The sequence below is a fragment of the Coturnix japonica genome, chromosome 1 (genome assembly GCF_054131305.1).
Source record: "Coturnix japonica strain WE chromosome 1, WE-NBRP24, whole genome shotgun sequence".
In the NCBI taxonomy this organism is placed as follows: domain Eukaryota; kingdom Metazoa; phylum Chordata; class Aves; order Galliformes; family Phasianidae; genus Coturnix; species Coturnix japonica.
Window position 1 is genome coordinate 149,350,950 of NC_140663.1, and position 14,126 is coordinate 149,365,075.

The window sequence follows — 14,126 nt, forward strand, 5'->3', positions numbered from 1 at the left end:
TTGAGGCACTGGTAGTTCAGGCTGGTAGTGATGAAGTCGCTGAGAAAAGCCTGAAGACTATCAGGAAGACTTCAGAAGACTGGAGTGGGTAGTTAAAAGAACAGATGTGTTTTTTTCTTCTATACCTTCAGTGGCAGGTTCCTGAGAGGATCCAAAAAACCCACCTCATAAATAAATGGCTTAGAAGTTAGTGCAAACGCAGGATTTTTTTAATTTTAATTTTTATTTTATTTTTTTTTGTTTTTTTACCATGGGACAACATACTTGGCACCTGGCATGATGGCTGCAGATGAAAGTATCCTTTCTCCAATGGATAAGAGGAAGCCGAGGAATGGGCGGGACTTATTGGAAGGTCTTTAAACTAGGTATGAAGGGGGAAGGAGGCAAAATGAGGGCCCATGGGATTGAATGTAGTTCAAGGCTCAAAACCAAGCTTGATGGGTTAAGAGGGTGGAGTTCCAAGGGATGGAGAAAGGTGGGGGATGCTGCTTCTCTAAAGTGTCTGTACTCTAACGCGTGCAGCATGGAAAATAAACAGGAAGAGCTGGAGATCTGCATGTGGTCACAAGGCCATAATCTCATTGTGATCGTGGAGATGTGGTGGGACAGCTTGCATGACTGGAATGTTGTCATGGAGGGCTATGTGCTTATTAGGAAATACTGGCTGGCAGGACGGGGTGGTGGAGTTGTTCTTTATGTGAGAGAAGCTAGAATGTATTCAACTCCACCTGGGGGAGAGTGATGTAGCTGTGAAGAGCTTGTGGGTGAAAATGGAGGGGCAGGCTGTTAAGGGTGACACTGCTGTGGGTGTGTACTACAGACCCCTAATCAGGAAGAGGAAGTTGATGCGGCCTTCTGTAAGCAACTGGAAGTAGTGTCATGATCCCAGGCGCTGGTGCTTATGGAGGACTTCAATTATCCAGATATTTGCTGAATGAGCAACATGGCCAGGCACACATGGTTCAGATGATTCTTGCAGTGTGTTGAAGACAACTTTCTGATGCAGATGGTGGAGGAACCAACTAGGGGAGGAGTGTTACCGGACCTCATTCTAACTAACAAGGAAGGACTTGCTAAGGAAGTAAAGGTCGGAGGCAGCTTGGGTTGTAGTGACCACGAGATGGTGGAGTTCAAGATCTGAGTGGAAGAACAAAGCAAAAAGTAGGATTACTACCCTGGACTTTAGGAGAGCCAACTTTGATCTCTTCTGGGTCCTACTTGGAGCTATCCCGTGGGCTAGGGTTTTAGAAGGTAAGGGGGTCTGTGAGAGCTGGTCAGCATTTAAACAGCTCTTCTTCCAAGCTCAGGATCAGTGCGTCTCTGTGAGCAAGAAATTGGAAAGGGGTGGCAAGAGGCCTGTGTGGATAAGCAAGGAGATCATGCACAAACTCAAAGGGAAGAAGGTCTATGAAATGTGGAAAAAGGTCTGACCACTTGGGAAATGTATAGAAATGTCAGGACCTGCAGGGATGCAACGAGGAAGGCTAAAGCCCACCTGGAATTGAATCTGGCAAAAGTGATAAAGGATAGTAAAAAAGGCTTTTTACAGTATTTTAACATTAAGAGGAAGACTAGGGAGAATGTGGGCCTCCTACTAAGTGAGGGGGGTGTTCTGGTAACAGGGGATGCCGAGAAGACAAAGATACTGAATGCCTTCTTTGTTTCTGTCTTCAGTTTCCACTCTCTCCATGCTCTCCATCAGGGTCATCCCAGACCCTGGAGATTGTGAGCATCTGGGAAATGGAAGACTTCCCTTCACTAAGGGAAGATGTGGTCCGTGAGTACCTAGGCAGCACCAATATGCATAAATCCATGGCACCCAATGGGGTGCATCCACGGGTGCTGAGGAAGCTGGTGGAGGTGATTGCTGAACCTCTCTCTATCTTTGAGAGGTCTAGGAGAATGGGGGAGCTGCCTGAAGACTGGAGGATAGCCAACGTCACTTCAGTCTTCAAAAAGGGCAAAAAGGAAGATTCAGGTAATTACAGCCAGTCAGCCTCACCTCTGTCCCTGGAAAGGTGATGGAACAACTTGTGCTGGATGCCATCTCCAGACAATTGGAAGAAAAATTGTTTATCAGGAGTACTCAGCATGGGTTCACCAGGGGGAGGTCATGCTTGACCAAAATGGTAGCCTTCTATGATGTTGTCACTGGCTGGGTGGATGGGGGAAGAGCGGTGGATGTAATCTACCTTGATTTCAGCAAGGCATTTGATACTGTCTCCCACGACATCCTTATAACAAACCTGATGAAGTATGGGATAGATGAGTGGACAATGAGGTAGGTTGAGAACTGGCTGACTGGCAGAGCACAAAGGGTCATCATTGGAGGTGCAGAGTCCAGTTGGAGACCTGTAACTAGCGGTGTCCTCCAGAGGTCAGTGCTGTGTCCGATCTTGTTCAACATCTTCATCAATTACCTTGACGAGGGGATAGTGGCCACCCTCAACAAGTCTGCTGATGATATGAAGTTGGGAAGATTAGCTGACATACCTGAAGCTGTGATGCCATTCAGCGAGACCTGGACAGGCTGGAGAGCTGGGCAGTAAGAAACCAGATGAGGTTTAATAAAAGCAAGTGTAGTCTTGCACCTAGGGAGGAATAATTGCATGCACCAGTATAGGTTGGAGCTCTGCAGAGAGGGACCTGGGTTTCCTGGTGGATGACAGGTTGGCCATGAGCCAGCAGTGTGCCCTCATTGCCAAGAAGGCCAATGGCATTCTGGGGTGCATTAAAAAGAGCATGGCCAGCAGGTTGAGGGAGGTGATCCTCCCCGTCTACTCTACCCTGGTAAGGCCTCATCTGGAGTACTGTATCCACTTTTAGGCTCCCCAATACAAAAATGACAGGTATCTCTTGGAAAGAGTCCAGTGGAGTGCCACAAAGATGGTGAAGGGCCTGGAGCATCACCCCTGTAAAGAAAGAAAGGCTAAGTAAGTGAATTGGTTCTGTTTAGCCTTGAGAAAAGAGGAATGAGAAGGGACCTGATCCAGGTCTATAAATATCTAAGCTGCGGAGGGCAAAGTGGCGAGGCCAGACTCTTTTGAGCAGTGTGTAGAGATAGGACAAGGGGAAATGGCCAGAAACTGAAGCATAGGAAGTTCCATATGAATGTGCACAAGAACTCCTTTACAGGGAAGGTGATGGAGTACTGGAATAGGATGCCCAAGGGGGCTGTGGAGTCTCTTTCTCTGGAGATATTCAAGACCCACCTGGACGCCTACCTGTACAACCTGGTGTAGGGAACCTGCTTTGGCAGGGGGGTTAGACTCAGTGATCTCTGAAGGTCCCTTCCAATCCCTACAATTCTGTGATTCTGCTTCCCTGAGTGTTAAGAAAAGAAGGACAGAGTATGTAGGTACTGTACTCTATCATTATGATCTTTGCTGAAGATCCATTATTGTCTCAGGGACTAGAATGTTAGGGGAACAACCACTTTACAGATTTCAGTTGAAGTGAAGGCTTTCATCACTCCAAACTACCTTTTCCTCTTCTATTCCACATCTTTGACTTAATTACTTTGTTTTTGTATTGTAGAACTCCCCAGTGTCTTCAGAATAGTTTAAATACTGAGTCTACAGGTATATTTTCAAGTCCATATTTGCAAGTGCAAAACAGCACCATTAGAAACTGAAACCATTGTTGAAAATCTGATACTAGAGAACTAAAGAGACCTTTTAAGAGGAACTCAAAGTAACATGCAAAAGAACAGACATGTAATATCTTCTCTGAATCTAAAATATTCAACAATATTTTTAGTCATGTGCTGTACACACTGTATGAGTCAGCCATATGAAATGAAACTCTAGTATGATTTCCAGTATGAAAAGTGCTGTTAAATAAATGACTGCACCAAACATTAAAGAGATATTGAGAGATAATACACTAAAAAAAACATGGTGCACTCATGATGAGACAAAGTGCTGAACAGACTGAATGATTCATCAACAATATTCAAACTTCATCTTTTTTTTTTTCCCCCTCTCTTTTATCACTTTATTTCTTAACACTCCATAGGATAAAGTCAACATAGTTAATGGATTTATACAAGAAATAAACAAAACATCCTAACATTTGGAAATACAAAGCTTGTGTTTGTTAAATGTGTCACTAAACCCCCTTTCCTGTGAAAGAACATAATTTCTTGCTGACTAATTTTTTGAAAGACTTTCAGCAAAGTGTGTAGACAAGGTGTCATGCACTGAAAAAACAAAAGCTAAAAAAAGAAAAATCATGAAAACAATAACAGTTAAATGTTAGTCAATGAAATATAGGCAGCAGACCCATTAAATATATTATTAAAATATATATCAGAAATATATATTACACTATATATTTTAAACCAAATAGGACTCCATTCTGGTGTCTGAAAGCTGACCACTAACTTTTCATAGGAGTTCTTCCACAGATCTACAGAACACATTTTCAGGTGTGGCATAAAGTCACTCTGATCAGTTGCTACTAGCTTAGTCATTCCACTCTCTAGAATTGCTAGAGAATGTGTCAGTAGGAGAGAAGTTAGCACAGTCTCCTGCAGACTTTCAAGTTGTGTTTAGTCAACTCTCTGTTCTAGAAATTCCTTGTATCATCCCTTGATTGGAGGAGTATTGGAGTTAGACACCAGAGTAAGTCTCTTTGTGTAACGTTTCAGGTGGTAATTATTAATCATCTGATGACAAATAGTAGAGTTATTAAAGCTGATGAAATTTCTATGCTGTTGCATTTTTTACCTCTCATGTCATTTCTTCACCTAGACTGTCCATTTTCTAGGACTGTCCATATAGATTGGCTAGAAATTTTTGTATTCTGGAGCATATTCACAGAACAATCAAACACCATTTAATAACAGGTTAATAACTTTTATATGGAATCAATTTAGAATTAACCAAAGTTTATAAGGAGTAAACATCTTCCCAAAAGTTTATTTAAATTTTGTAAGCAGTTGATGATAAATTTTACAGGATGATTTGATGAAAAGATAAATCCATATGAAGGCAATTGTTTTCTATTCAGTTCATTTATATTTACTGGGGAAAGATAGATTGTGTAAGCATTCATACTGTTTTCTTCAAATGAATCCATAGTTATCTGTGCTGGTTACATGCCACAAGATAGTAATACTCATTGGCTTTATGTTTAGGCCATTGATATAGCTAGTGTTTGAATTTTTACTCTGCTAACCTCAACAGTGTTTCAAAGGACTGTCAAAAGGGCAGACTAAGAGGAAAGTCTGCAATGTCTATTTTAACAGTGGCTGGAAGTTGTTGTACATAAGTGACTGGAATTGTTTTTAGGCAGAGGGAAACATGAAAGAACAGTACAGTGCAATTTACAAATTGATTGCTTCTTGTTTACTTTTCTCTTTTTAAAGATATTGAATTTATTCTTTATCTTCTGGGCTCCCTTATGTTTTTTGTATCCCTCAACAAATACACGCAGTGTTTATCTTAGCAAAGCTTCCTGCTGTCCCTAACAATGTTGCACTGATCAGTGAAATCCTGCTTATGTCTATGGATATAAACATAATTTTTTTTTTTTTTTTTTAGTTATTTATATATTTATTCAAAAAGCAGAAGTTACATATAACTTCAAATCTAATGTTGAGTCTTTTGTCTGTCAGTTCCCTCATGATGACATAAAGAAGGAGCATGCATAAAGGCCTCTGCTCCCTTCTAGAACAAAATAAAAACATAGAAACTGTGTCAAAACTGTTAAAAACAAGCAAACAAACAAACTTTCTTCTTAGCTATTTGCTTGTTTGCTTAAACAGTTTAGCAAAAAAATACTTTCCTCCTTCTTCCTCAGCTGGAACAAAAACTTGCATACATTTGCTTTATTTATTTACTTATTTGCCCTTTTTTTCTTCTTTTGTTTCATCACTACAGCTAGTACAGACAGATACCATGTTCAAAAATCCAACCTGTCCTTTGTTGTTTTGTCTCTTTTATAAGTGGCAATTTACTGTACATGAGATGAGAAATAAGTACTGTCTTCTAGGAACCAATTAAATCCACATCATGGATTTGGTCTTCAAGGCCAAAAGATTCCCTTCCACAGCTCTACTGGCATATTATCAACTGTTAAACCTGCAGATATTAGTGCTGAAATACACATTTCTTGTTAACAGCACAGAAGATGACTTCTACTACAGGAAAATTTAGATAAATTGCTTGAGAAATTTCAGAGTGACAAGAAAATGAGCAGATAAAATGTGAAAAAAAACCACCACCTTTTATTTTTATATAAATGTAAATGGATTTTTCTAATAGAGAAAGCATTTTCTCTTCGCTGCGTATAAATAAGATAAAGATATTGTTTTGATGATATCACTATAAATTAGACCATGGAGGTCAGAAAGTTGTATATATTTTTAAGAACAAGACAGGAGAAAATTATAAGTTCTTAAATACCTTCTAACCGCAAGTCTGACATAAAAGGAGTTATTGCTGTTATTGCTATTTACTTATGGAACTGGTGTATTAAGGTTTGATATGAAATTCCACAACCAAAAGTAAAAAAAAAAAAAAAAAAAAAAATTAAAAAAAAATAAATCCATTTAAATAACAGTGGATCTAAAAAGAGAAAATCACTGGCATTCAGGGACTTCAAATAAAAATCTTCTGTTAACCCCATTTAAATGTTTTCTTAACGATTCTCTGTTGTTCAGAGGATCATTGCATTGTTGTTCAGATCTGCCTGCACTTAGGAAAACAAAAAAGAAATTTATGTGTGACTAAGAAGAGATGTATGTATTTTTGACTATGGAACTACGCTCACACTCTGTCACCTTCTGTTTTCTTCTTCTGTCACTATCTACCTGAAACATGCTAGATTTGTTTACTTTCTGTTCAGGTTTATATACACTGCCACAAAAAAAACCAAACCAAAACAAAAAAAAAAACCCTGATACTCAGATAGTTTAAGACTGTACCACCTGGCTTGGATAGCAACTTTCCTTTCCTGGAAACCTGTTGAAGTCAATATATATATTTGTGATCTAATCCAATAGAGCATGTGATTCACCTTAATGAAAGCATTTAAATGTTTCAAGCTAAGTTACTTTGATTTTTGAGTAATTAAGAATAAAATCTGAAGCATGCATTAAATAAAAAGAATAAACATTTGCAGATTTTCATTTATTTATTTATCTATCTATCTATCTATCTATCTATCTATCTATCTATCTATCTATCTATCATCTATCTATTTATTTATTTTTACTGTTATTGCTGTTGGTACTTGCCCATGAAAATAATGAGCTTGGATGATCTTTTTGTTTGAAGACTATTGGAACTCTGAGAAAAAAAGAGAAAAAAAGAAAAAAAAAGTTAATCAGTGGGTAGTGTTAGAAGGAATAGTTCGTTTACAATAAGATAGCTTCAACGTACTGCAGTATCATACACTGCTAGTTCCTTGTGTATGCAGTCACCATGTATAGAGTTTTTCCTCACATCCAGTTTACAGAGCAGGTAACAGTATGCTTATATTTAACACTCTCATTTGAACATTTCTCATTTACCACATAAGAAAATAACAGTACCAATATGTAATCACAACTCTTCAAAAAAAGAAATCAAAGTTAATCATTACTACTGACATATGCACCTGATTATAATTAAATGTTAATTACATTTCATAGTAGATAATATCAGATCATCTAACATTGCAGCTGTATTTTTCCAGTGAAAAGACTTGATGGATGGAAACCCCATTTGTAATTCCTTGAACTACACAGGACACTTGAAAGCAATGTCTCCCATTATTCCCACAGAAACTACAACAGATGCAAAGAGCACAATAACAATTTGATAAAGCACAGACTCAGCTACAAAGCATTATTTTTCAGCATAGCTACCACCATTAGCTATGCATTTTCACAGGATGAACAAGAGACTGCATGCCACACTCAAAAATTTGCATGGCCATCTGAAATATGGCCTCTCTTTTACACTGCTGTTTCCACTGCTGGAATGCACCACTTACTGCCTCACTGTGCTCACATCCACTGTTTGGTCTCCGTAAACAGTCAGCAAACATCAGTGAATAGAAATAGGTGCAATATTTTTTTATATGGAGGAATTCAGTGATGTGACACATCTTTCCTTCATATGCCCTTCATGGTAGATGCCATTTTGTCAGACTGCCCCTCTGCTGCCATCTGTTGCATGGCATCAAAATGTAGTGGAATATTAGTGGGAAGTTTCACCTCCTACTGCCACAGTACCAGCATCCACTTCTAACATTATGAACCAATACAATAAAATAGGAGGCATTACTTTTGGAATAGCCCTCATATATTTATCTTTACTGATCTAGTTTATTGGGGATGGGATCAGCTTAAATTCAGAAGAAATGAACGTATTAATAAGTGACTTTTATTTGTTGTTTGTTTGTCTTTAAGTTTCATCTTTAAATTAGACCTTGAGGAAAATGTTAATTATAAAACTTTCTCTTCAATTTTACTTGCAGTGCATATGAGCAGGCAGAAATGCTGCAATCTTTTGTGTCGTATGTTCCATAAAATCTTTGGCCTGGATTCTCATTAAACAGTTTTAATTTTCTGACTTCATCAGCTTTCAGGATGCTTTAGAATTCCAATAATTTTCAGAAAGAACCAAAAGCAAACTTCATACCATGCCTTTGTTTATTAATGGGCTATCTGCACATCTTTTGAAAAAGATTTCTCTTAAGAGGTTTGTGAGAATGTGAAATGGAAGAAATGATATACATTTCTGAGACACATATGAAATAAACTGGAATTTTTAAAATAAGAACATCTCCTAGGAGCATAAATATTCTGAATGGTCTGTAGCACAAAATAAGCAGTAATCAATGTTTTGTTTTGTTTTGTTTTTTTTTAAGGTCAATTAGGATATATAATGTGAACAGATTATTTTTTTCTGTTGTAACTAATTATTTTGAAAAGTCTCACAAATGTTTTGTCTGCTAATAATACAAATGGATTTATTTACAGCAATCAGTGACACTGATAATATCCAAAACAATTTTCTATTCCTGCTTCATGAAACACAAAATGCACAAGTCTGCGACCAAATTATTTCAGAAATATTCCAACTAACACTAATTACATAGTAACATAATTTTAATGTTTTACATCTTCATTCTCTTTATTGATCTTAGTAATGATAAGAATACCTGTATCTACTGTTCTGAGAAACTAATGTTATTTAATATTTCAGACCCATAGTCTCATTCAATATATACTTTCACTATCTTGCAACAAGCCTTTCTCAATGAACTGCCAGTTTATATGCTTACAGAAGCATTTTCAAGACTTACTGCAGCATCTAGCAGTTTATGTGGTGTTCAGCTTCACTGCTGTGTTTGCTATGCTTATATAGCAATACTTTTCATGCTGACGGCTTGCCGAGAATTGCTGTATGTCATATTGACCTGTAGGACTCTCCCTCACATGTGGTATTTACCCATTTACCATCTGGTGCTATGACACTTTCCCAAACTGTTAGATAGCAAGTACCACAACTGTTCCTGTGAGGAGCAAGTTGATCTACTGAATCGCCAGCTTAAATCTTAGAAATAAAAAGACTGTAACAGAAGCACCCATCTTATGAATATCCTTCCCAATTAATGTTCAATCAGCTTTTTTGGCACTGCACATGAATTTTTCAGTTTTCAGAAGGCCGGTTATCCTGAATCTATTTACAATGCATTTGTGAGTTGTGAGAGTATGATCTTATTGAAAATACAAAAAATAAAAAATAAAAATAAATAATAATAATTTTAAAAAATCTAAAATTATTTTCGGACTCTTAATAGAATTTGTATGGGAAACTTATTGCCTTCCCAAGCACTCTTGTAGAATACCTGCAGTTTTCTGCATGGCACGAGCATTGAAGAAAAGTAGACTGTTGTAAATGATGCCAGGTTCATGGCTATTGTCATGGCTATCCAAGGATTTCCAGTGTCGATGAAATACTCTTTGAATCAAATAAATTTCACGTCTATAATCCTACATATATAACATATTATAGAGATCACTCCAAAAATAATGTCTCCTATTTATTTCATTGGAAACTACAACAAATAGGAAGAATAACACTATTTGATAGTGGAGGTAGTCAGCTGCAAAGCACTATTTTTCAACCTAGTCACAAACATTAGCTATGAATTTTCATCAGCCATGCTCATTAAAGTCTGCATGGCTCTCCAGAACAGATCTTTTTTTTCATGTCTCTGTCAGTACTGCTGAAAAACACCATCCACTACTTCATTGTTCTATGTCCACTCTTTGGTGTCCAGAAATGTTCATTAAGCAGTCATCAGTGTCAAAAGAGTTCAGTATTTTCCAGATGGAGGAATTCAGTAACATACCTTTGTTTTGTATGCATTTCCATGACACGTACCATTTTGTCAGACTGCTCCTCTGCAGCCAACTGTTGCATAGAAAATAAATAAATAAATAAATAAATAAATAAATAAATAAATAAATAAATAAATGTTCGGGGGAAAGTAAATGGACTTTGAATTAACAAAACTGTGGTGAGGTCCTGGAACAGGCTGCCCAGGGATGTTGTGATGCCCCATCCCTGGAGGTGTTCAAGGCCAGGTTGGATGCAGTCCTGGGCAACCTGATCTACTAAACGTGGAAGTTTGGTGGCCCTGCCAGGCAGTGGGGTTGGAGCTTCATGATCCTTGAGGTCCCTTCCAACCAGGGCCATTCTGTGATGCTGTGAAAATAATGATAAATAATAGGTAATAATACATATTGGGATCCACAATGTAAAGGTAAGAACTTCTTTGCTCAGGAAACATCTATGGTTGCAATTATAATTCATTTCCTTCCATAGATTCTTGGCAGACATCATGTTGATTGTTCAGATTATTTTATCCAGACTTTTAGCCACTTATTTATAGTTAACTGAACAACATTACACACATATAGTGTGCCCCGGTGGCACAGTGGTGGGAATGCCACTTTGCAACACCGGGGGCCCGGGTTCTAATCCCCTGTGGCACAATTGGTAGAAGTGCAGCTCTGCTACACAGGAGGCTTGAATCCTGGGGATTGGACTCGATGATCTCTAAGGTTCCTTCCAACCCGCACGAGACTGTGATACTGTGATACTGTGAACATTCATATCTCCAGTATTTATTCCTTTCAAAATTCCTTCCTTTATTTTATTTTATTTATTTTATTTTATTTTATTTCATTATTTTATTTGTTATTTTATTTGTTATTTCTTTTTCTCCTCTACCCAAGAGACTACTGGTAACTTACACACAAATATTTTTTTGCTAACAATTCATGTAGAGGCCAATGTGCCCTACCAGTTCCTGTTCTATGTAAACTTGTATGTTTTACTGTCATCACAATGTTTTCTTATATATCTAGGTTCTCTAGGATTTTTACTTGAAGCTTAGTGCACAGTCTTATGAAATTCTCCTCCTTGCAGTACCAATGGGAAAATCTGGGAGGGCAGATGCTTCAGTCTCTGTTCCACTAAATATACATTTTATTCAGTCTGAATTCTCAGTGGGTTCTCAGCCTGGGTGTGAAGAGTAAAACTCTCTGCAAGAAATATTTTCAAATATAAAAGCAGATCACTTGAAACTTCATTTTTGTCCTCTAATTTTAATAGAAAAATAACAGTTATCAAAGATGTGTTGACTCTGCCTTCTCCACATACTATTTTGTATATTAATTTGAGTTCCATGAAGAAAAACAGATAAGAAAGGATGTGGTAGGGAGGAAAACTCGGTGACTTTTTTTCTTCTGCTTTGTTTGTTTGTTTTTTACATTACAAAGATCTGTGGCTAAAAAAAAATAAAAAATAATAATAATAAAAAAAAATCAGTACCATTTTAGTCTTCAACCAAAAACAGAAAGTCACCCTTGAAGAGGGATGCTGTGCATAAGGCACTGTGTTCAGAGAATACATCTAAAAATTATTTTTTATTTAAGGTTTTTTATGCATTTACAAGAAATTTTTAAAATTTATATAGAAAGTGAAATCATGAAAATATTTCAGCATTAATCAACCAGCTTGCAACATTCAAGAATGTTGCTCAAGAGCTGAATCTGTGATTAATTATTCTTTAGAATTATGGTTGGACTATGAACTTCACTATATTGAAATGTTCTGAGTTTAGCTGAGTTACTTGATTATTGTCTTTAATTTTAGGATTTATGTCAGTAAATACATTCAAAAATTTCAAAAGTGAAAGTTTTCTTTGAATTGTGTACTATAAAAATCACAATTTGCAATCATTAGTTTATTAACACTAAAATCATTACTATATGTTTATTTATCTTTCTTCTTAAGCCACTAATGTGTAGCACATCTTAATCTGATTATTTCTCTTTTTGCAAATATCTAACCGTATTATCTCATCAAACAAAACTGCAAATAATTGTCCCTGGTTTATTTCTGTATTCTTCCTATTCCTACACTACAAAATATCATGATATTTGAGATTAGAGGGGGATGAAAGGATTGAGCACAGTCCAGAGACAAAAAGGACCTGGGAGACTGGTAGGTCAGAAACAAACCATATCCTGGAAAGCATCAAGAGAAAATGGCCCGCAGGATGAGGAAGGTGATCTTGCTCCTCTACTCTCCACTGGTGAGACCTCATGTGGAGTACTGTATTCAGACGTGGATCCTCAATACAGGACAGACAGACAGAACGTCCAGAGTAGGGACAGAAAAATCATAGAATCACAGAATCATCATAGAATCATAGAAAGGCCTGGGTTGAAAATAATGTAAAAGATCATCTAGTTTCAACCCCACTGCCACAGGCAGCATCACCAACCACTAGACCAGGATGCCCAGAGCAACATCCAGCCTGGCCTTGAATGCCTTCAGGGCCAGGCATCCACAACTTCCTTGGGAAACCTGTTCCAGTGTGTCACCACCCTCTGAGTAAAAAACTTCCTCATAATGTGTAATCTAAACTTACCTTGTCTAAGTTTAGAACCAGCCCCCTTGTTCTGCCACTATCAACCCATGTAAACAGCCATTCCCCCTCCTGTTTATACACTCCCTTCAAGTACTGGAAGGCCACAATGAGGTCTCCCCTGAGCCTTCTCTTCTCCAAGCTAAATAAGCCCAGTTCCCTCAACCTTTCTTCATAGGAAAGGTGCTCCTGACCTCTGGTCTTCTTAGTGGCCACCCTCTGGACTGATACCAAGAGCTCTGTGTCTTTCTTGTACTAGGGCTTCCAGGCCTGGTCACAATACTCCAGATAGGGCCTTACAAGAGCCGAGTAGAGAGGGAAAATCACCTCCCTCTCTCTGCTGGCCACTCTTCTTGTAACACAGCACAGGATATAGCTGGCCTTCCAGGCTGCAACAGTGCACTGCTGGCTTGCGTCCAGCCTCTTGTGCACCAGGACCCACAAGTCCTTCTCCACAGGGCTACTCTCAAGGAGTTCTTCCTCCAGCCCGTATAAATATCTGGGATTGCCTTGGCACAAGTGCAACACCTTGCTCTTAGCCTTAGGTTCACATGGGCCCAAAACGATCCAAGAGATGGAACACCTGCCCTACAAGTACAGGATGAGAAGAGTTGGAGCTGTTCAGTCTGGAGAAGAGAAGGCTCCAAGGTGGCCCTTCAGTATCTACAGGGGAACTACAGGGAAGAAGGGGAAACATTTTATCAGAGTCTGTGATGACAGAACAAGGGAAAATGATTTCAAGCTTAAAGAGGTTTGATTTAGACTGGATGCAAGGAAGAAGTCTTTTACAGTGAGGGTGATGAGGCACTGAAACAGGTTGCCCAAAGATGTGGCGGATGCCCAGTTCTTGGAGACTTTCAAGGAGAGGCTGGATCAGACTCTGGCCAACATGATCTAGCAGTGGATGTCCCTGTTCATTGCAAGGGAATTAGACTAGGTGACCTTTAAAGGTCTGTTCCAACTCTAAGAATTCTATTATTCTTCATGATCTTCATCCACGAAAACAGTTGTTTACAAATGTATCTATTGCCAAAAAGTGATGACACGTAAGGCGTGCTTGCGAAGCAAAGGATATATTTTTCTGTTAAAGCAGGTCTGATAAAAGTGTGATAAAGATACTTAATGAAATTTTCAAGTTGAATGTCTGATTGTAGCTCAATGCATTCAATTTCAGCCCAGACTTT

General features: G+C 38.1%; 1 protein-coding gene across 1 annotated transcript in view; it reads left to right on the forward strand.

Moving 5' to 3' along the window:
- The first annotated feature begins 523 nt into the window (after positions 1-523).
- LOC146762777 (uncharacterized) overlaps positions 524-14,126 on the forward strand; it is a 41,153-nt gene continuing 27,550 nt past the window's right edge. The window contains exons 1-2 of the mRNA XM_085538074.1: positions 524-697; positions 1,675-1,978. Coding sequence (XP_085394200.1) covers positions 524-697; positions 1,675-1,978 — 478 coding nt within the window. The remainder of the gene's footprint in view (positions 698-1,674; positions 1,979-14,126) is intronic.